The sequence below is a fragment of the Ictidomys tridecemlineatus genome, chromosome 7 (assembly GCF_052094955.1).
Source record: "Ictidomys tridecemlineatus isolate mIctTri1 chromosome 7, mIctTri1.hap1, whole genome shotgun sequence".
Taxonomy (NCBI): Eukaryota; Metazoa; Chordata; class Mammalia; order Rodentia; family Sciuridae; genus Ictidomys; species Ictidomys tridecemlineatus.
Genome location: NC_135483.1, coordinates 173,054,095 through 173,075,534, shown reverse-complemented (window position 1 = coordinate 173,075,534; position 21,440 = coordinate 173,054,095). Strand labels below are relative to the sequence as shown.

At 35.2% G+C, this 21,440-nt stretch overlaps 1 protein-coding gene across 34 annotated transcripts in view; it reads right to left on the bottom strand.

Moving 5' to 3' along the window:
* The window catches only part of Map2 (microtubule associated protein 2), a 276,655-nt gene that overhangs the window by 40,557 nt on the left and 214,658 nt on the right, over positions 1–21,440 (bottom strand). For all 34 annotated transcript variants that reach the window (XM_078017934.1, XM_078017937.1, XM_078017935.1 and 31 more), the window contains 2 exons: positions 7,896–8,009; positions 5,918–5,995 (listed from right to left, as the gene is read on the bottom strand). In XM_078017934.1, coding sequence (XP_077874060.1) covers positions 5,918–5,995; positions 7,896–8,009 — 192 coding nt within the window. The remainder of the gene's footprint in view (positions 1–5,917; positions 5,996–7,895; positions 8,010–21,440) is intronic.

Genomic DNA, 21,440 nt, shown 5'->3' with positions numbered 1-21,440 from the left:
CTATGTTGTTTTTACTTCAATCAGAATTTAAGCAGGCAGAGTTAGAGCATTAATTTGCAAATGCATTGTATTTTTAGGATGGTAACTTATTTTCAGCAATCAAGTGCTGACAACTGGAAATAAAATAAGTCTGAAATCGTAAGGAGACTAAAATAACACTGTGGAAAGAATACTTTTAATCTTTTAAGCACATTATTTACTGATTATTCCATAGGAGTTGTTTCTGGACGGATGCTCAGAACTTTCTCAGCCACAAAACTTATTATATCACGGGACAGCAGAATCCTAAAATAATGTTTTATATTCTTAGTTCAACTCAGCACGACTTCTCAACTGAGCTGATAATTGCCTAAGATCTAGCCTACCACACTGACTGAATCATAGCCCTCAACTTATCACACATCCCAGCCATTCATATTTTCCCTAGCAAGACCCTGAGACTATAACTCTCCATTCCCCATTTAGGAGCAAGTAGCTCCTAAAATTTCTTATGTGTTGAAAAGATCACATGGATTGTCAATAAGTGAAAATAAGATATTTTTCTCTATTTCTCTCTGCTTTTCAGTATTTATTTGCTGGAAAGTAGAGCAGAGAGTTGGTAGACAGATGCAATACTATTCATTCAGATGCTTCAACCTTTGGAAGATCCCAACCTCCTCTTTCTTGTTGCTATTGCTCCTTTCCTAAGTGCCAGAATGTAAAAACAGACCAGAGCCTTGCTTGAGATCTGTAACCTCTCAAAGAAGCAGTATTTTCTATTCTGAAGACCTTTACTCTAATCAGAACAACAGAAACATCAACAGAAACTTTAAGGGTTCCAGTGGAAAAAGTCTTATCTGTTTTATTTGTATGGCCTTTAGCCAAGACAACTTCAAAAGGAGAATCTGGCAAAGTCCAGTACTCTCTTGGAACTATGTGCTCTATGTACTTTGACTGTCTTTAGGACCTGTGAGTGAGTTCATCTATAATACAAGCTCCAGAGGTAAGCCAGGAAAGCTATGCCTAGAGGGGTAGCTAAATCCCAACCTCTCACGTGGTTCCAATGAGAATGAAGAAGATATTAGATTCTCATTTGTTACAGAGCTGAGCATTGCAGGTACTTTAGGATCACACCCAATGTGGGTAAGGTACATAATAATTATAAATAAATGGAATATTTGGGAGTGGATTGTAACAAAGAACTCCCATTTGAAGAGAATTTACTTCCATAGTCTCAGAACAGGAAACTTGACAAGAGCCAGCTTTAGTGATATAGTGAAAATGTGGGTTACAGAATTAAGATTTAGACCTGAATTATGGATAAGCCTTTTATCCAGAGATAAGCTACTACATTCTTGGTAAAAAGTGGAAATGAATAGAATGTCTCTGTGGGTCTCTGGGAGGATTAAATGTGAAGATATTTGTGGAAATGCCAAGCACAGTATTTCATTCCATACATGTAAGCATCCATGTCTACAATGTACTCAGTCATGTTTCCAAGTAATTTTGCTCCTTCCCTTTATTTGACACACCAAAGTTTAAGTTGAAAATTTGTAAAAAATTAAACTCACTTCATAACAGTTTTGCTCTTTAAGGTAACAATTGAATACATTCATCCTTTTTCTATAAGTAGACATGCTTTGGGTCATCTGTTTTTTGCAACAAAATATTGTTTTATTTAATAATGTGACATATAAAAGAACAGGGTGACTTGGTGTGCCCTTCTCTTTTACGTAGTCCTTTTAGATAATTATAACCTTCAAAAATGAAGTTTACCTACTTTCAATGGAGGAATAAACTTCCCCTAGTTTGCTTTTGTTCAATTTTTTTTAAAGCATCTGGAAATTTATTTGGGGTTAAAGTAAGGTTTGACACCCTAAAACAAGCCTTGGTTTGTTAGCTCCCTTTGATACAAATGAGAAGTTACTTTTGTAAGGACTACAGTTCGCAGGGCATCAGTGAGTTTGATCTTTGCTTGTTGTGTATCACTGCTTCTGCCCCCCAGTGCACCACTAGAGACAGCTGGCTCCACTCACATGGTTCTCTACCTTCCCTAAGCTCTTTCCATCCTGTCGGCTTTTGAATGGGGACTCCTCACCTTGCTGACTGTTTCTGCTGCCTCAGCATAATATGGAGGGAAACTGCTTTCAGATTACCAATTATGATGTCACCACATCTGTGACAACAGGAAAACACTGCCCTATAACCCTGGAGCAAACCTAAGAGGGCAGAAGGATCCCCAGTTTATTTTCAAAGGATCCCACTGTACTTGCATAAACTTCCAAGTTCTGACAGTTCAGTCCAAATGACAAGTGTTAGGTTTAGGCCAAAAATAAAAAGGAGATTAATTTGAAAACATTATAACTAGTATTGGATAACTGTACCATGGTTTCTTTTCTAAGTGTGCTACTTGTTGAATTTTTTTCTTCAAAATCCCATTAAAATGATTTGCAGAATAAGATATAGTCTGGGAATTATTAAAACTACATTAATTATAATAAATGAGTATTTATAAATGATGGTAATTAACATCTTAAATTATTTTCAGTGGAGGCTTTCATGTTTCCCCTTTGAGAAAGAACAGTTTTAAAAATGTTTGATAATTAATAAAAAGTTAGTGTATCCTCAGTATCACTGAATTAATTTAGCCCAAGAGCTCTCTTCCGCTTGTGTAAAAGGATTGGACTGTGACACTCATTGCAACCTTAAAATTGCTTTGAGGGTACATCAAAGAGGAAAAATAACCCCCTGGACAGAGTGAAGAAGCCCACTCACTCCCTTTCCAACATTCCTGCTATTAGAAGGACACTAATGGAAACAGTGCTGCATCATTATAAACTGACTGGATTGAAAAATCCAATGGTTCAATCCTATCTTTTTGTGTCTTGTCACTAACTTATTTTTTGACAAAACTAAACAAATAAACAAAAAAACCCCTAATATTTTCTGTATGTAATGTAAATGTCATTTAAAATAAGAGGCAGTATTTTGATCATCTAGACTATATCTTTCACAAATTTAAGATGAGAATATTATCTAATTTTTAAATTAATAAAGTAGAATTGGTAAAAAAATTTTTCATATTACTCAAAATGGTTATCCATTTGAAAACAAATCATTAAACCATCATATAACTTAATGCTTTTAAAAAAATTTAAAAACACAAGTTAGGTTTGAAAATATCTCTGAATAACTTTCAAGGGGAAGTAAGTTGGCACAGTCCCTGGATATTATTGAAACCCTCTGAGGAAGATGTTCTGCAATGTAAAGGAAGTGTTATTCTGGAAAGCTGACTTCTAAGTAACCAAAACATGAAAGTGATTCTATATTTCAGTTATTCATATTTATATTATGTCCATGATGCTATCTTCCAGGAAGCAGGCTGGGTGGCTTCCCAGATGGATGGCAGGACCCTACTTCTTTTTTCTACTCTAATTCCCAGAGAGAAAAAAAAAAGTCAATAACTTTGATCTCAAGCAGACTTTGGAGTACACCAGTTCTATCAACATCATATCCCTTTCTGGGTTAAGAGGATTGTCTGGCACTTGAATAGCTTTCAGTGGCTCAGAAGCATTTTCAATGACCTGAGAGAGTACACTGTCATGTAAGGCTGTCCACTGCATTGGGACTGAAGTCCAGGCCCCTGACCCCACAGGCCTCTGCTTACCCTCTTTCTTCCACTCCTCTGCCCCTTTCTCACTACCTGTTAGCCACAGGCCCTCTTCCTAGAACACTGCACCTTCTTGCCCTCCTGAGTGCTCTTGTGCATCCTGGTTCCTGTGCCCCAAATTCCCCTTTTATCCATCTTTGCTTGGCCAGCATATCCTCATGATTCTGGGCTCTGATTCTTAATCATCCCTAAACCACCCAATAAAATAAGGTTTTCCTTGCTGTTCTATCTTAAAGCTCCTTGGTTTTACTCTTTCCTGGTGCTAATTCAATTGTAAATTATTCGTAAACTTATTTACTGGATTTCTGTTCTCCACTAGACAATGTGCTCCTTAAAAGCAGGGATCATGCCTGTTTTGCTCACTAACACAGACCCAGAATTTGCAGAGTTCCTAAAAAAATTGTAGATGCTCAACAGATATGTGCCAGATGAGTGGATAAACATAGGCCCAAAAGAATCTTTCAAATCCATAAATTTAAAAGTTAATCACATTTTAAGGAAATTAACTAATAATCAGTGGCTGTTATGCAATGATTACTATCTCTAAATGTTCCTTTTTTTATCCCCTTAGAATAATTTTGTTTAACAATATTTGGGGCATTAAATTTAGAAAAATAAATAAAAATCCTCAATTTAAGAAAGAAAAATCTTGCTATAAAAGGGTTAGATTGCTAATTGCAATGGCAACACCGTAATCCCAGTGACTCTGGAGATTGAGGCAGGATGTCACAAGTGCGAGGACAGCCTCAGCAATTTACTGAGACCCTGTCCCAAATAAAAAAAATAAGAAAGGCATGTAGCTCAGTGGTAAACTACTCCTGGGTTCAATCCCTGGTATCAAAAAAGAAAAAAAAAGTTTAGGTTAATAAATGTGACAAAAAAAAATCATATTGGAGTTAACAATATGTAGGTCAGAAATTTAGATATTTATATTAAGTATTCAAAGAATATTTTAAAGAAGCTGATTATAAATTATAAAAAGTCTTCTGTGATCAATGTTATTCAGTTTTTGTTGTTGTTGTTGTTGTTTTTGTTTTTTGATACTGGGAACTGAATTCAGGAGCACTTGACCACTGAGACACATCCCTAGCCCTATTTTTTTGTATTTTATTTAGAAACAGGGTCTCACTGAATTGCTTAGCGCCTCACTTTTGCTGAAGCTGGTTTTGAAGTCAAGATCCTCCTGTCTCGGCCTAATGTTATTCAGTTTTTAAAACAGCAAGTTGGTCTCTGATGTGACAACAAAAGAAAAAAGAAAGAAAGAAAAATAAATAAATAAATAAAATGGAAGAGTTTTTTTTTTTTTAATATTTACTTTTTTTTTAGTTCTCAGCGGACACAACATCTTTGTTTGTATGTGGTGCTGAGGATCGAACCCGGGCAGCACGCATGCCAGGCGTGCTACCGCTTGAGCCACATCCCCAGCCCAAAAATGGAAGAGTTTTAAAACTCTGGTTTTAGTATATGAAAACTTAAAAACAAGCCATTATTGTTTCTCTGACTTAGAACCATTAACTTGTATATCATTTTGAGAGTTACAGAAGGCAGAGGAAAGCTAAGGCTCGATTGATTGTGGTTTCAATATAATTTAGGTTAAGTGACTTTCATCTCAGCTTCTGAATGGATCTTCTTTAAAGCCATCTCTCTGTTTTATCAGTGACAACGGAAAAGCTGATGTGCCTAAACATATTCATGGACAATAACAGGTCTCAGCAGGAAAGGAGCCATGGTCTCAGCTTCTAGTTCACTGCTCTCAGTGTCAGACCTATTCATGAAGTTCTTCATTTATTCATTAATATTTATTGAAAGTGTGCTATGGGTCAGGCCCTGGGAGAGGTCTTGGTAAAATGGTGAGCAAAACAGACAGTTCCTGACATGTCCATAGGAAATGTGATTCCCCCTATAATGGCAATTATATTTATTTTAATTTTTGTTCAATCCCTTACAAGATGGGATTTTGTCTTCTCCATTAAAACACTTTATATGAAGTAGACTGGTTCTCTATACTTATTCTAGCAAATTAAACCCGAAGTTCTCTTTTCTTTTACCAGGAGATTTTTACTTTTTTATGTACCATATTCTTTGACTTCTGATTTTATATAGATAAGGGATTATGTGCATATTTTAGGATTTTGTTCCTTTTTGACTATTTTCGACAAACTCCAAAGCTGGGTCATATGTTAACCAACACTGAGGCCTGTGTATTATGCAGTGAAGTTCAGTGTTTACCCTCTTTGAGAAGACAGACCCTGTGAGGTCAAAGCTTACCTTCCTCCACCGTGACTGTCTGCTCTGAGGCTGGCGATGGGGGCGGAGAAGGGGGCAGATGAGCTGTCTCTTCAGCTGCTATAGACCAAACAATGAAGAAATGAGACACAATAATTAATCTTATCAGGCCAGTTGATGTGTAGGTAGTTCTTCCATCTGTAAAAAGGCCCCTCTATGAAATGCAAGGGAAGACTCAATAGTAATCTGTTTGACTTATTCTTAGGCCTATTACTTGATTCATATATTTTTGACAACTTAAAAAGATAAACATTTCATATTCTTCAAAAAAGTCATTTCATTTTCTCCATAAAAATGACTTAAAAAATTAATGCTAAAATTATATCATTAATCTCCTTCCTTTGTGTCTACTTATTCAATTAATAATATATTTCATTTTGACCCTATATGCCATACAAAAACACAAACAGGCAGGCCTTTTAGTTTGGATTAGGCTAGTCCAACTGAAAACATATTCAAATGCTCTCTTGTTCAGCTTCTTGATCTGGAAACAAATGTTACCTTGATCATTCATGGTCATGCAAGCTGACATCATTAAATAGCCTTTTGCCCACTGAGTCTAAAGCCCAAACCCATCTTTTCTATGCTTTCTCAGAAAACAAAATGAACTTGTCATAGCCAGGATATCTGTCGGGAGAAACCATGCACCGGTGGGGGCGTGGCCTTCTGGCCTTGGCCTTGCTTGTGAAGCACAGAAAGGTTCTGTAGGATATCATTCACTCACAGTCAACCTTATGATTGGGTTCTCAGGACACTTACCTTCTTCATGACACTTCTACAAAGGTAAGAAATTTCAAAAGAAAATATTTCTCATTTAAGGCCAGTAGCTAAAGCCATTTGAATATTATAGAATTGCCGTTTCATAAAGCAGTTGGTAGAGGCAGCTTTTGGGATGACAGTTGACTTTCAGTCCCTTGACCCTGGGGTTTGCATGGCATATTTTAAGATTGCAGATTTTTAACAAACTGAGCTGTCTTTCATTTCAAAGAATAGAAATGAACAATAGATTGAAAAGTAATGTTTTAAATATTTTTTTTTCTCTCTGTTTTAAGAGAAAAACAGTCCTTCATAACAAAAATACTCGGTATTAAAAATACTGAATATATTCTAAATTATTATTCTGGTAAAACAAATTATTTTTATTGCTTACTTTTCAATAGGTGATAGAACATGCATTAAAAATAAAATATTAAGGATACATCAGATTATAATATAGGAAAATGGTTATGTGCTAATTTTAGTCCTTAAAAACCATGGCCTTTTATAGATCAGGTATAGGTACTGGTGAAACAGGGGTGTTGAACCTAACAGTGTCCTTCCTTACATCTTGTCATGGACACATACCTGTCTCTGTCTCTCAACTTAGTGGGGGCAGGAAGGCTTTGGCTGAGTGTCTTTCTCAGCAATGAAGCACTGCTTTACCTGTCTGGCACTGGAGGCCATTTGATTTGTGGCCAAGGGAGAGGGCAGTGCTACCTTGGTGTCCTGAAAGAAGCCAAACAGTCAGTTCTTTTCTTATCTGATGCAAAGTCAATATTGATTCCATTGACGCTTTGACTTAAGATTTTTGTAGCCAGTTTAGAGAGACCAAAACAAGACTATAATGTAATCACTCACTGAAACCCATAAAGGAAAACAATCATCTCCAATTTAAGTCTTTATACGTATTCCCTATGCGTGGAGTATTATGCAATCTTCTCATGGTCTAGGAAATAAAAAATTGTAGGCCACTTAGGGGAACATCAAACTACAAGCTTATCACTCTAGAAATTACCAAAATACCAAAATTAACCTGTTGAGGAGGGTGCACATAGGTTCCAGTGTATCTCCATGGAAGGGCTGGATGGAAGTCACGGGTAAGGATGATGTAAAGGAAATAACCTATCTTGGGAAGACGAGGATTTTGTGCTGTGATAGGGCAGGAAGACCCAGCCCCTGGCTTGAGGCTCTTCTCATTTACCTAAAGGCAGAGGTGCAGGCTGATCTTTGTGCTGAGCTTCTTTCTCTTGCTCGCCTTTCAGGACTGCTACAGCCTCAGCGGTGACTACTTGAACTATTCTTGCAGACACCTCCTCTGTAATAAGCATTAAAAAAAGGAAATATCATAAGGAGAAGTCCAAACAGGTAGCAGAGAGGAAAAGTAATCAAACAGCACAGTGGATTAAAAATCTTATCTTTGCTGTCTTCTCTCCAAAAAGTATAATATGATTTTTGCATTACACACACAGACACACACACATATAAATTTACCTTTATATGTTTAACTCTCTGATTTTTTTACTAGCCATTTCACTATGCATATTTCTTAAGAGATGCACTGGAGGTAAACATTTTTATCTGCAGTGCCTAGCAGTAACAGTAACTGAAGTGATATCTAAAAATATATATATTATAGCACTCACTACGTGCCAAACACTCTGCAAAGGTGTTTGCTCTTTTCGTTTTAATGAATTATTTGCTATTATTGCTCCCATTTTACAGATGAGGAAACTGGATGAAGCAAGAATTGAGAAGGTAAATATTTTATTACTCTTTTATTCCCATTTTTTTTTGTTCAGTTTTAGTGTTTGAACAGAGTTTTTGCAGTTATTTCCAGCAAATTAATAGCATTAACCGTCACCAAAGCATGGTAAAGAAGTCTGACTGCTATGCTATTGTGTGAGGCAGGCAGTGGAGGAGGAGCAAGGGCTGCGTGTTGTCCTGAGGCCAGGCTGCTGGGCGAGGTTTCTATGAAGATTGTGAGAGAGGACAGGCTCTGATGAAGTGACATTTTCAGTGGGAAAGAACATATAAAAAGGGCTAACTGAAGATTAAATTCATTTAAAAAACAGCTTTAGATTTCTAAATTAATAATATTACAAAAGGAATTACTGTGGGTTTTGAGAATTGTTAGAGGTGGAGCAAGCTCAGCAGAAAACACAGAGCTACAGGAACCCTGTGACTGTCTGCATCATCCCAGTATCTTCCTGCTCACAGGTATTCCAACCTTAGGTTTCCTCCCTCCCTCCCTCCCTCCCTCCCTCCCTCCCTCCCTCCCTCCCTCCCTTCCTTCCTTCCTTCCTTCCTTCCTTCCCTTTCTTTCTTTGATTGAACCCAGGGGCACTCTACCATTGAGCTACCATGCCCTACATCCCCAGTTTTTTTTTTTTTTTTGGAGGGAGTGTTTCACTAAGTTGCTGAAGTTGGCCTCAAACTTGCAATTCTCCTGCCTCAGCCTCTCAAGGAGAGGTTGAGAATTTGCGATTCTTAAAGCTTCTCTCATGGAGCTTTACTCAGACTGAATGCTTAACACATTTTTTTTTTTAATAAGAAAAATCAACATGAAAAGTTTTATTCATGATCTTTGCACAAGTTAATAACTGTAACATAAAAACACTCAAATTATTCTACTTACTCTATTCCTGTTTAAGGATTTCATGTATTTAGAATGGTATTTCTTAAATTGGGGTCCTGGATACTTGCTTACTTATTTTTTAGGTTAGGAAGATAATCCAATAAACATAGTGCAAATATCTATTGGTTTATATAACCAAGTTGGAACTGAGCAATGCTACATTATTTCAGTCTTTTTGTCTGATATTATATTTAGAATACAGTTTTGACACTGAGAATTATTTTAAAATTTGAGAGATAATAACAAAATAACAGAGGTGAGCATAATACATAAAGAACATATTCATAGACCAAATAACATCCTGGAGCACTGTATAAATGGGCTTTTAAGGTAGTCTAAATAGAGACAAGTGAAGGGAGAATTGAATTGCTTTCTTGACTGCCGTCAGTATAGAAGCATCTAACCTAAATAGAATGTACTTTATCTGCCAGTATCACATCTCAATGGTGAGAAAAAAATTTAGTTCAGAAAAAAAAAAAATTTAGATGGGAAGTTGTAGGAAATTTGTATTTTTTTTATTTTTATCTGTGAATACTAATTAAAAAATGTGCTTGAGTTTCACAGTTGAATAAGAACTTATGAATTAGTTAATTTTACTTTACTTCATATTAAAGCAAAATGTGAGAAAATAATTTAACCCAATCTTGGAAGAATTGATTAATTTTTTTTTCTTTAAAAGAAACTAACAGAGTTTGCGCAATGCCATTAAAAAAAAAAATCTAACAGACTCTGTAGACTCCAACTTTATACTGGCTTTATTGACATCTTCAAATAATAATTTTAAAATCTAAATGTCCCAGTGAATTTAAGAAAATGACATAGATTGTTCTGGGAATTTCAATTGGTCCAGGCAACTTGCAATATTTCTCTTAGCAAAGGCTGTCAACAGTGCCGCAGAGGCAGTTGTCCCTAAAGAACAAAAGATGTCTTTTTCTCAACAGAGGCCTAATCAGCTCATCTCCTGAGTGAACTTCATCCTTATGGCCAACTCTTGGGAAAGGAGCAAATTCACTAAGGGTTTGGATAAGTTTAATAAAGATTTTTAAGGATAAATGTACCAAACAAAGGCTAGTCACACAAAATCAGACCAATAAAAATGGAAAATGTGGGCTGGGAATGTAGCTCAGTGGTTAAGTACTTACCTTGGATGCACAAGGAGCTGGGTTTAATCCCCAGCAACACCACACACAAAATAATAAACAGATAGATAGATAGATTTTGGTGATGAACGCCTGTAATCCCAGCGGCCTGGAGGCTGAGACCGGAGGATGGAGAGTTCAAAGCCAACCTCAGCAACTTAACGAAGCTCTAAGCAACTCAGCAAGACCCTGTCTCTAAATAAAATTTTAAAAAGGCCTGAGGATTAAGTGCTCCTGGGTTCAATCCCGGTACGAAAAAATCTTCATATATATAGTGTCCATCCATCCAAACACCTACCTACCTTACCACCATTCATCATCTCTTTAATTATTTATGTGATAACTGTCTTCTTAGGGTAAAGCAGAGGAAATTTTATGGACGTTAATTCAGAAAAATATGGTATGAATTCTAGCACGGCTACTTTTTAGTTATTTCACCCCCCAAAATTTACTCAGATTCATTGGTTCACTAATAAAATGTGGATAATAGTACTTGTCTCACAGGTTGTCTGGAGGTTTAGTTACATAACCATATAACACACCTGGCACATCAAGGAGATCATATAAAAAGAAGACTTCTGGATAGTTCTCACTAAGATATTTTTATTTTTCCCTAGTTACACATTCTTCTGAACTTCTTATCTTAATATTTCTACTTTCAAGAAAGAATGGTGGAGAGCACTAAGGGTCCAGCCCTACTAGGTATTGTTATTATGACCCTCTGGTAATACTGTTAAATCCACTATTGTTGTTGATAGCTATGTTGATGGCCAAGGGAACTATGTTTGCCAAGACAAATCTATGAAGGAAGCAAATATTATCTTTGCTTTTTATTTTCTGACCTCATACCCACTTCCCTAGGTTACCATCTGTTTGAGATTGCTGCTGGCATGTTCCAGTTTGGGATTGTCTTCTAGATGGTACTGTAAAAGCCATGGTCACCCTGTCAACTCCTCAGGACAATGCACAACAGGAAAAATCCTCTTGTAGGTAAGAGATTAAAACACATTTTCATTTTTCATTGCTTATTTTCTCCTTTCTTCTTTCTGTTTTCTTTCCTTCTAAAAATATACGTAAATTTATGAATAGAATCTAATTATCAAAAGATTAAAGATGATGATATTAAACATAAATTGGGGAATTATTAATTATACATAATTGGTAGGAAACAATGATCTTCATAAGTGTAAATATAACAATGCTTTTTGCAATCTGATATTGTGAAAGTCTCAGTAATCTTTCTTTTGAACTTCTAAAAATATTTTGGAAGTGAATAGTTTTTGGTTTATGTAAGACATTATCTTAGTTAAAAAGTAGATGTGATATTTCTGTTTTCTATTTTGTAAATGTTAGGATTTAAAGAAATTAAGGATTGTTTTTGCATTACCGTGATAACCTTATATAGTTATATTTAGCCTGTTACACTTGATTTTTTTATCATTACTATCAATATGGTTATGAGACAGTTTCTACAAGTAACAGAAAAACATCTCATACCATGGCCACAATGTCACACTATGGCTAAGAAAAAAAGGAACAATGACTTGGAACTAATATAGTAAGTGTATCTGCCTACAAACCACTTGGAAGAAAAACAGTAAAAGTAACTTTTCTAAATTAAACTCATCTCATAACTTCTATGAGAATAAATGCAAAGATTAAACAATGTAAAGCTACAATCCAGGGAACAGTAATAACACCATCACTATGTAGGTAAACATTTTAAAGTAAAAAATGAAGCTTCAGCCAGGCCTGGGGCTCAGTAGTCAGAAAAGTATACCAAAGTCCTCAGTAGATAAGTTACATTCTGAAAAGAAAAAAATATTTTTTCTTGATATTGGAGCAATATATTGATGAAGCACATCAGGAAATAAGTAGGTACAATAAAGTAACTGAGATATGTTTTTATGCACAGAAGTTACTTGGTAATACCCCAAAAGCATCACACTTAGCTATTTATATTTCCTTTAACTCATGAATAAATATTAGACTGCTATACAAGATTATTAAACACTAGGTATTTGTATATTTCTTGTCGATATTATTTAATGCACATATTTACAGGATAGGAGCACTGGTAAAATAATGGAAAAAAGTAATGTTTTGCCTCCTTTAGATATCACTTTGATTGATATCAATGTAGTACAAATATTTTACATAAGAATAGGCTGTGGTGTCAGGCAACCTGGGATCAAATTTTGCCATGAGATTTGGTTCAGGGTCAACCTCTTTAACCTTCAGATTCCCCAGCTGAGAAGGAATAAAAGTGTTATTCACTTTTGGTGTGCTGCAATGATTGTATGAAATAACACATATCGTGCTCATTCAAATTGTGTATCCAATTGACCAAATGTAGGTGACACCTAAATGTTTTTTTGTCATCCATAGAGATGATTCTTTAATTCCCAAGGAATACTTCCTTTCTTATATATCCAACCACTGCCTAAGCAGCAATATATCAATCTCCTGCCACTGATTACTTAAAATCAAATGACAAATGCACATAAATAAAATTTTGCTTCCGGTTGCATTGCTCTGCTCTGCATTTGTAACTGCTGCATCCCTCCCTTTTTCTCCATGATGATGACTCTTACTCCACCACTGCAAGGCCCTTCTGGTCACAGAGGTGATCACATCCATTTTAAGATAAGCTCAGGCACATATTTTTAATTTAGTTATTTTGTTACATTAATCTATCAAGATAGCTAACCAAATCAGTGGTGTTGACACTTTCTCCATAGCTCTGAAAATGCTAACTTGCTTCTGAGTGATAAATGACATTACAGGTAGACCCAGAAGTTTGTTTTTTAAATGTGTTCCCTCTGGGTCTTTATCAGAACCAGCTGTGATTACTTGAACATGCAAAAGTTCACCAATTAGACTGTGAACACAAAACCTAAGCAAGTTGGCATATGCCTGAGAACATATTTTTGTTGATTTTTTTCAGGTTGTTAAGAGCAAAGTAAGATACACTGACAGTAAATTCAACCATATGGATATAAAAGCCAGTAAATGTTTCTGCTTTTAAGAATCACAGGCATAATAACGCTTTGTTAAAAGAAATGACAAATAAGCCTACCATACACTTGTAGAAAAAAAGGAAAACAAAACAATTTAAGACAGAATGCTCCTGTCAAGAAAAGGTTTTTCTCAGTAGGGTACAGAATGGTTGCCTAGGAAACCAGTGCTAATTGCTGCTGTTGATGGAAACTAGTCAACAAGGAAAGCACTGTGCAGTCAGAAGCGCTCTGCTAAACAAATACCCTAGATAAATTCACAAAAATAGGGAAAGAAGAAAAGATCCTTGCTTCTACTCCTGGCTTAATTTGGAGAATAAATGGCTCCTCTGAAATGCTTTCCTGTAATCAACAGGGATGAAAGAAATTAGAAGAGCAGATTGTTGGGTTTTTTTTGTTGTTGTTGTTGTTTGCTTCCCTGGCACCTTTTGCATTAACTAAAGAGGCCAGCATTGGCATATCCCACCCTAGTCCGACTTCTAATGATGTCAAATGGTCATGCTGGCCAACACTGCCTGCTAGCATTTTATTCCAAAGATTTCTTCCATGACTTTAGAGATGAAAACAAAGATCCATTTATCTCAGAGGCGAAACATAAAGTTAGCTTACACAGGTAAATGCATTTAAGATAAGGAAGGACTGTAAAAAGTTCAGTTCTGCTATGAATTTAAATGGAAGAGAATGCATTTTGCACCTGCTATAGACAATGAAGCTATGCTTAGTCATTCTGGGGGGATACAAAGATGAGTAACACATGGAGTTCCTACACCCACATTGTGTTTCAAGGTGGGGGCAATCTTGCGAAGGACAGGTTTTGTTTTTGTTCTTAAAGGTTTTCTAGTAGTGGAGCTGGGGCTGTAGCTCTGTGGTAGAGTGCTAGCCTAACATGTGCAAGGCCCTGGGTTCAATCTCTAGCACCACTCACCCCCTAAAAACGATTTTCTAGTAGTTGCCACAGATTTTGACTGAACCTTCTCCATAGTCACTCATATAGTACTTACCTAAAATGTATTAGCAAAATAGTAGATTAGGATTGTGAATATATGATTACAACTAAAATCATAAAATTGAGAGACAATCTCAATTCCTTTGTTTTCTATCTCAATCTATATGCTGAAATCCACAATTTTGTATAGCTTACACTTGAATATACTCAAGTGGAGTCTTTATATAACTTTAACAGAACTGGCCGGGCATTTAAATTTTGTCAAGGAGAAAGGCACAGTAAACTAATATAATTATCAGTGCAACTACTAGAAAATCGTTTTTGGGAGGTGGGTGGTGCTAGAGACTGAACCCAGGGCCTTGCACATGTTAGGCTAGCGCTCTACCACAGAGCTAAAGGACACCATAGGTTGAGGACACAACATTATGGAGTCAAAAGTAATTTAAAAACATAAATTAGAAATAGTACCTCCTGAGAAGCTTTGCTTCTAAATTTAAGGGTCCAGATGGAAATAGGAGAAAAACATATATTTAAGCCAAAAAACCTAGTAAGCAAACATAGTCTCAATCTATCTTTATATTTGTCATGTTCTAGTTCAAGTTTTTGGCTACTAGTGAAGCTAGAAGTATTCAATATAGTAACATGTACACATTTGGATTGTTTTGTAGACCTTATATTAACCATTTATTAAGTCAGGTTGTATTATTTTATTGATCTAGATTAATATGAGAAAGATAAATTTCATAGGGGAGTTTACTCCCCCTGAAATTTTATTTTTACTATTAATAAATTGAACACTATTATTTAGGCATTGGGGGAACTGATAACACTTTTGGAATTTTGAAATGCTCAATTTTGCATCTTGTCAAAATGATTACAATTGTATTACTCTTTGAAAATTTATGAGAAACTGTATTATCTCTGTAAGGTCTTCAAAAATACCAAAGGATAATAGCATAAGACATGAGCATTAATGAGAAGATGAAATACTGACAAACAAAGAGATCTCAACTACATTGACCCTTAGAGAAACTGAGGGGAAAAGATACAATTTGTGTGTGTGTACATGTGTGTGTGTGTGTGCATGTGTAGGTGCTCATGCACATAAGGGTTTCTCTCTTTTCCCGAAGTCCCATCTGAATTTGGATACCTCAAATGACTGGGATGCCAATAATGAGGCTAGGGTTTCTTTTGAAAAAATTAATATTTCCCTATTAACCATTTATTAACTAAATGGTTAATTAATTATTGACTTAATTAATAAATGGTTAATAAATGTCAGAAACAGGGGATGTGATGCGAAAATGAAAAAAATAATATTCTAGATTCCCCCAAAATATCATTGGAATGAACTTCAGAAAAATAAGTTCTCTTAGACCAAAAGCAGTCTTTACCAATTACCTCTATAAACACTTATTTTTCTTTTAGGAGTACCTATGTTTATTATAATGAAATGGTAAAAATCTACAGCTTAGCCACCATGTTTGCTTCTATCTTATCTCCAGCATAACTCCATCAAGGTTTTGGAGACCCTGTGACCTAGAAGCATACAAAATTTAAGAGATGGGAAAATCACTTATTTCACAATACACTGTAGAGTACACTTAATCAGCACATGGACAGGCCAACATAATTACAGCATAATTACAGTGTGCTTAAAGCTTCTGTCCTAACACATTTTGGGGAACGAAATGTGCAAATTGCAGGAACAACACCAAACTTACGTGCTTTCTTCTTAGCAAGTCTCTCCTAAGCTGTGAATATTTTAAATAAGTGGTTGTCTATAACTGCTTATTTTATTTTGGCCAGTGTAGCTCTATAAAATATTGTTTACAAAGATTCTCTTTGCACCAGCACATACAGGAACTTAACAGCCTGTAAGTCACTTATAAGCAGACATAATGATTCTTTATAATTTTCAAATTATAATTGAATATATATAACCAGAGGGCCAATTTTCAATACTCTAATGTGGGAAGGTACAATGAAATTAATCTCACTATGAAATTCTGAAAACTAAAATATTGATCGTGAAAAACCAAAGAAACAATGAGAGGAATGATATATATTCAAGCCATCCTTCTATTATTATTTAATAATGTAATTAAATAAAAGTCACAATAAAAACATAAGGAAAATGCTTTCATTGGAAAAATTTGAAACAAATAAAATTGATGATGAAGACTTTTGGTTAAAACTATGAGCAGCAATGTAAAGAGACTCAGCAAGTTTTTTTTTTCTTTTTATATAACATCCAATAGTTTAGTTACATCCAATCTCCATTACCCTCCCACAAGATTATTTTTTAAGTAGAAATGCAAAGCCCAATATTATTTTTGATGCTATATTATGCTAAAAAGCAAACACTGTGATAGATTTTTTAAAAAACATTTTCTTGTGCCAAAAATAAATCTAGAATAAAGATGGTTATTTGTGTTCTGGATTGAAGAATGCATCTCATGGAAAATAATATTAACTGAATTCCTCTCTAACTGTAACAAATAAAAGGTTTATTATGCAAGACAAACAAGAAACAAGTATTATCAGCCTTAAAGTTATCTTCATAAATTTGCAGATAACAGAAGTTCTACTTTAGAAAATATCTCTGTAAGATCTGTTGAAATAAAAATTTACATTTGATGACTTTGCTTCAATATTGTTTGTTTTTCTATACTATATTACTGTTTTTGTCCTCTGTATCTTGGCTTTCATCAATAACAACCATTCCCCTAGAAATACTTATAATTTTAGGCACCATCTACTTTATATCTATAACTACCAATATATTCACTCCTTTTTCAAAGACACTGAAGTTTTATATCAGAATGCAAATGTTCTCTAAAAGTATTAAGCTGTAACTCATTATTGAAACAGCTCTGGTTGTTTTATTGTAGGATTCCTGCAAAAATGGATACATTTTGATGGAATGGTAAAATAAAAAATGCAAGAACAGGATGCTATAGGGCAAGGCAACTGGGCTTTGCAGTGGGGTCGAAGGATAGAGACAGGAATATAAGCATGTGACCACTGACATCCTGTAGAAAATTAAAAGATGGGATTGGGGAAGCTGATGGGAAAGTGCTTAAGACATGTTTTATTTACTTCCTAAGTTGCTTAGGGCTGGTCCCAGAGAGCAGATGTTATTATAGCCATGCACTAGGCTTTGTTGATAAACACAAAGCTTCATTTGGCTTGAGAAGTAGAAATCACATGCAAGAGATAAATGGAGCTTTGGGAGGATAAGGAAAATCAGATTTCATAAAAAGGTCCTGAAATTTTTGTAAGAAAATATATTGGTGATGATTTATGAAAAAGCATGTGGATTTTTCCTGACCATATAAGGACATTTTCTAAATTAGGATTTATACCCTTGTTTGCTTCAATTTTGTTTTATGTAGTACTAGGGTTTGAACACAGGGTTTTCCTCATGCTAGGCAAGCGATCTACCACAGTGCTATACCCCCAGCCCTGGACCTGTGTTTTTTCAAAACAAAATTACAATTTTCACATTTCATATACAGCAGCTTGACTATGAAGCCACTGACCAGTTCCTGGTTCTAAGAATACTCCTAAAACTTGTTTGGTTTCTCTGATTCATTTTCATTCCCTTTTCTTAGTTGATCAATCACTCCTTCCCAACCTTTATACAGACCTCCTACCACTCAAAAATTTTTCCTACAAGTTAATAGTTTGTATTTATTTTTCTAAAGATAAATTGTTTGTAAAAGTAAAGATTCCATGAAGCCAGGGGACTTTGTGGTTTCTTCTCTCTCTCTCTCTCTCTCTCTCTCTCTCTCTCTCTCTCTCTCTCTCTCTCTCTCTCTCTCCCTCTCTCTCTCAATATATATTCAAGCCATCTTTCTATTATTATTTAATAATGTAGTTAAATAAAAGTCACAATAAAAACACAAGGAAGATGCTTTCATTAGAAAAATTGGAAACAAAATTGATTATGAAGACTTTTGGCTGAAACTATGAGCAGCAATGTAAAGAGACTCAGAAAGGTCTTTTTTCTTTTTATATAACATCCAATAGTTTAGTTACATCCACCCCTCCCCCAGAAAAATTGGTAAATGCAACAAAATAGTGGCAGCAACGAGAAGAGAATCAAAAGTGAAAAGGAGCACGGTTTTAATGCAGTCACTTGTTCACCAAAATGTCTTATCTGAAATTTCATACAACAAAATAAATACCTCAACATTTTAATCAATAGAGTCTCCAAAATATTTCAGCATGCTTACAAATTGTCATTTGCCTCACAGATCTGTGAAGATAAACACTTGTATTTATGTAGGTTTTTCCACATCCACTTGCATCAGAGAACATAGGGGAGAGCTGGAACAATATTATTCAAGGTTCAGGAGACTCAACATTTCTGGTTAAAATTGAAAAAAAATGTTCAATATTTTCTAAATGTACTTTTAAAATGAAACATTTTGGAAGAATATTTTTTCTTTATGTTAAAAATTAAATTCAAATTTATCCAGTGATTCCATTCATAAGATAGTAATTATCAGCTAACATAGCTTCAGTATAACTTTAAGTAGTGAAATCTAATGTCCCTAAAATAGCCAAATTCTTGAACACCGTTTTAAGTAGATTTGGATCAAATGTGCAAATCATATACAGCCCACAAAAGATTTCAAGCACTGGAGTTTTTTTTTCTTCAGCAGATGGCAAATATTACTGATGAGGGCAGGGGACCATTGTTATCCTGATTTAATGAAATTTTTGTCCTAAAATGTGATTTTTCTTTTTTCAGTGATTACCATATCTGCTTCCAACTCAATTCTTTGCTTCTTTTCTTACTATATTCAGTACTTACAAGAATTAGGTGAGAAATAGCCTGGGGGAAAATATCTTACATGTTTTGTGATTCTATGTCAAGTTAGTGCATTTAAAAAGAGAAAAAGGAAGAAAGAAATAAAAAAAGAAAGAAAGAAAGAAAGAAAGAAAGAAAGAAAGAAAGAAAGAAAGAAAGAAAGAAAGAAAGAAAGAAAGAAAGAGCCAATTCTTCATGGTGCAGGGGTGTGTGCCTATAGTCCCAGCTACTAGAGGGGCAGAGTCAAGACATCCCCTGAGCCCAGGAGTTCCAGGCCAGCCTTGGGCAACATGGAGAGACTAATAACTACAACAGAAGAATTGAAAACAGCCACTTTCCTTATGTGAGTATTCATGTTGTATTCCAGTGAAGCTCCAAGGATAACAAGTTTATTCCAATCTCTCTCTCTTTTTTTTTTTTTTCTTTTGGTGCTGGGGATTGAACCCAGGGCCTCATATATACAAGTGTTTTACCACTGAGCTACACCTCCAGCCCCAGTCTAATCTTTTCAATGCTTTGGTCACAAACCTCTATTTTTCAAGCTAATGAAAGCTTGAGAGCCAATTTTAAAAGACAGATAAAAATGAACATGGCCCTTAAAAGATACAAAATATAATAAGGAGGAAAACTACTTAATGAACTGACTTACAACATTTTTGAGAGGTGGGTACTGGGGATTGAACTCAGGGGCACTTGACCACTGACCCACATCCCCAGCCCTATTTTCTATTTTATTTAGAGACAGGGTCTCACTGAGTTGTTTAGTGCCTCACTTTTGTTGAGGCTGACTTTGAACTCTGGATCCTCCTTCTTCAGCTTCCCAAACTGCTGGGATTACAGGCTTATGCCACCACTCCCACCAGGGACGCAACAACTTTTTAATTGCTTATAAAATAATAGTTGTTCATTATTCTTACTCTTATTACTTTTACTACTGGTCTTCTTAGACAAGAAGTCTTTGAAATGTTGAAATTCTTAATTATTAGAATTAGAAAATATAAATGGAAGCATTCTATTCTGATATACTAAAAAAATAGAACTATGGATCTTGGGAAGCTTTTTAAAATAATGAGACAATATAAGCATACCTAATTGAATCAAAACATTTTTCTTATAGTTAATATGTATATTTTGCTTACTAATTCAGTATGGAAATGCTGTTTACTAACTAAAAACTTACTGTTTGCAAATTATTTTATAGACTCAAAGATGAAATAGAGGGGAAAAAAGGCATTGGTGATATTTTTGTTCAGGTTGACCTCAAAAAATAAGGTACAAGATATCTCTCCAAGACAATATTGTTTTACTCCTTTAAAGGAGGATAATTAAGTCCATGACAAGTCCAAGAACATCTATTTGCTTTAAGGTTCAGTTTGTCCATTTATTAGAAATGAGATTTGCTGAGCTCCTGACCCAGAACAGCAAAGCAATCCTCATAGCCAGAATGCCAAAAGAACATGCAGTTTAGAGTTCCATTTGTGATGTTTTCAGTGGCATTTTCAATTCAGGACAATTATTACATTGAGCTCAATTTTGCAGGGATGGATATGAAAAGTTATTCAACATCCATGTTTCTTTGCTATTAGGTTAAAGATGTCAGTCAGGCCATTTATCCTGTTTTTTTTTAATATTCTTTTCAGTTCAGTAATTTTCATAATCATCAAAAGAAGAAGGAGCAGAAGGAAGAGGAGAAGAAGAAGGAGAAGAAGAAAGAGGAAAGTCTCTATATGTCTTTCCACCATCTTTGGTCAGGGATCTATTTTCTTCACTTGCAAAGCTCTCTCCCACTTTCAGACAGCCTCAAGTCTTCCACTATATCCTTTCACTACAGTACTCTGGAGTTCCTATTTAATTCTTGTCAGTTCCAACCAACAGACTAGAGTCTTTAATTGGAACTCAAGCCTCCTCTCAAAGTTCCTCCATTTGCCTCTTCATTTCCAGCATTCTTTTCTAACACAACCTTTCCTGTTAATGTAGTGCTCACATCGGTATAATTTTTGTAGCACCATTTTGTCTGTGATTTCCATTGTCAAAACTGTACATGGATCCTAAGTCTTTCTCTACATTAATTCAAGAAATATTTATTAGTATCTACAATAAATAGGTTCTGCATTATATACTAAGGAACAGAAAGATGAATAGAGCACTGCTTCTATCTCAAAGCATTTACAATCCAGTGACTGGGAT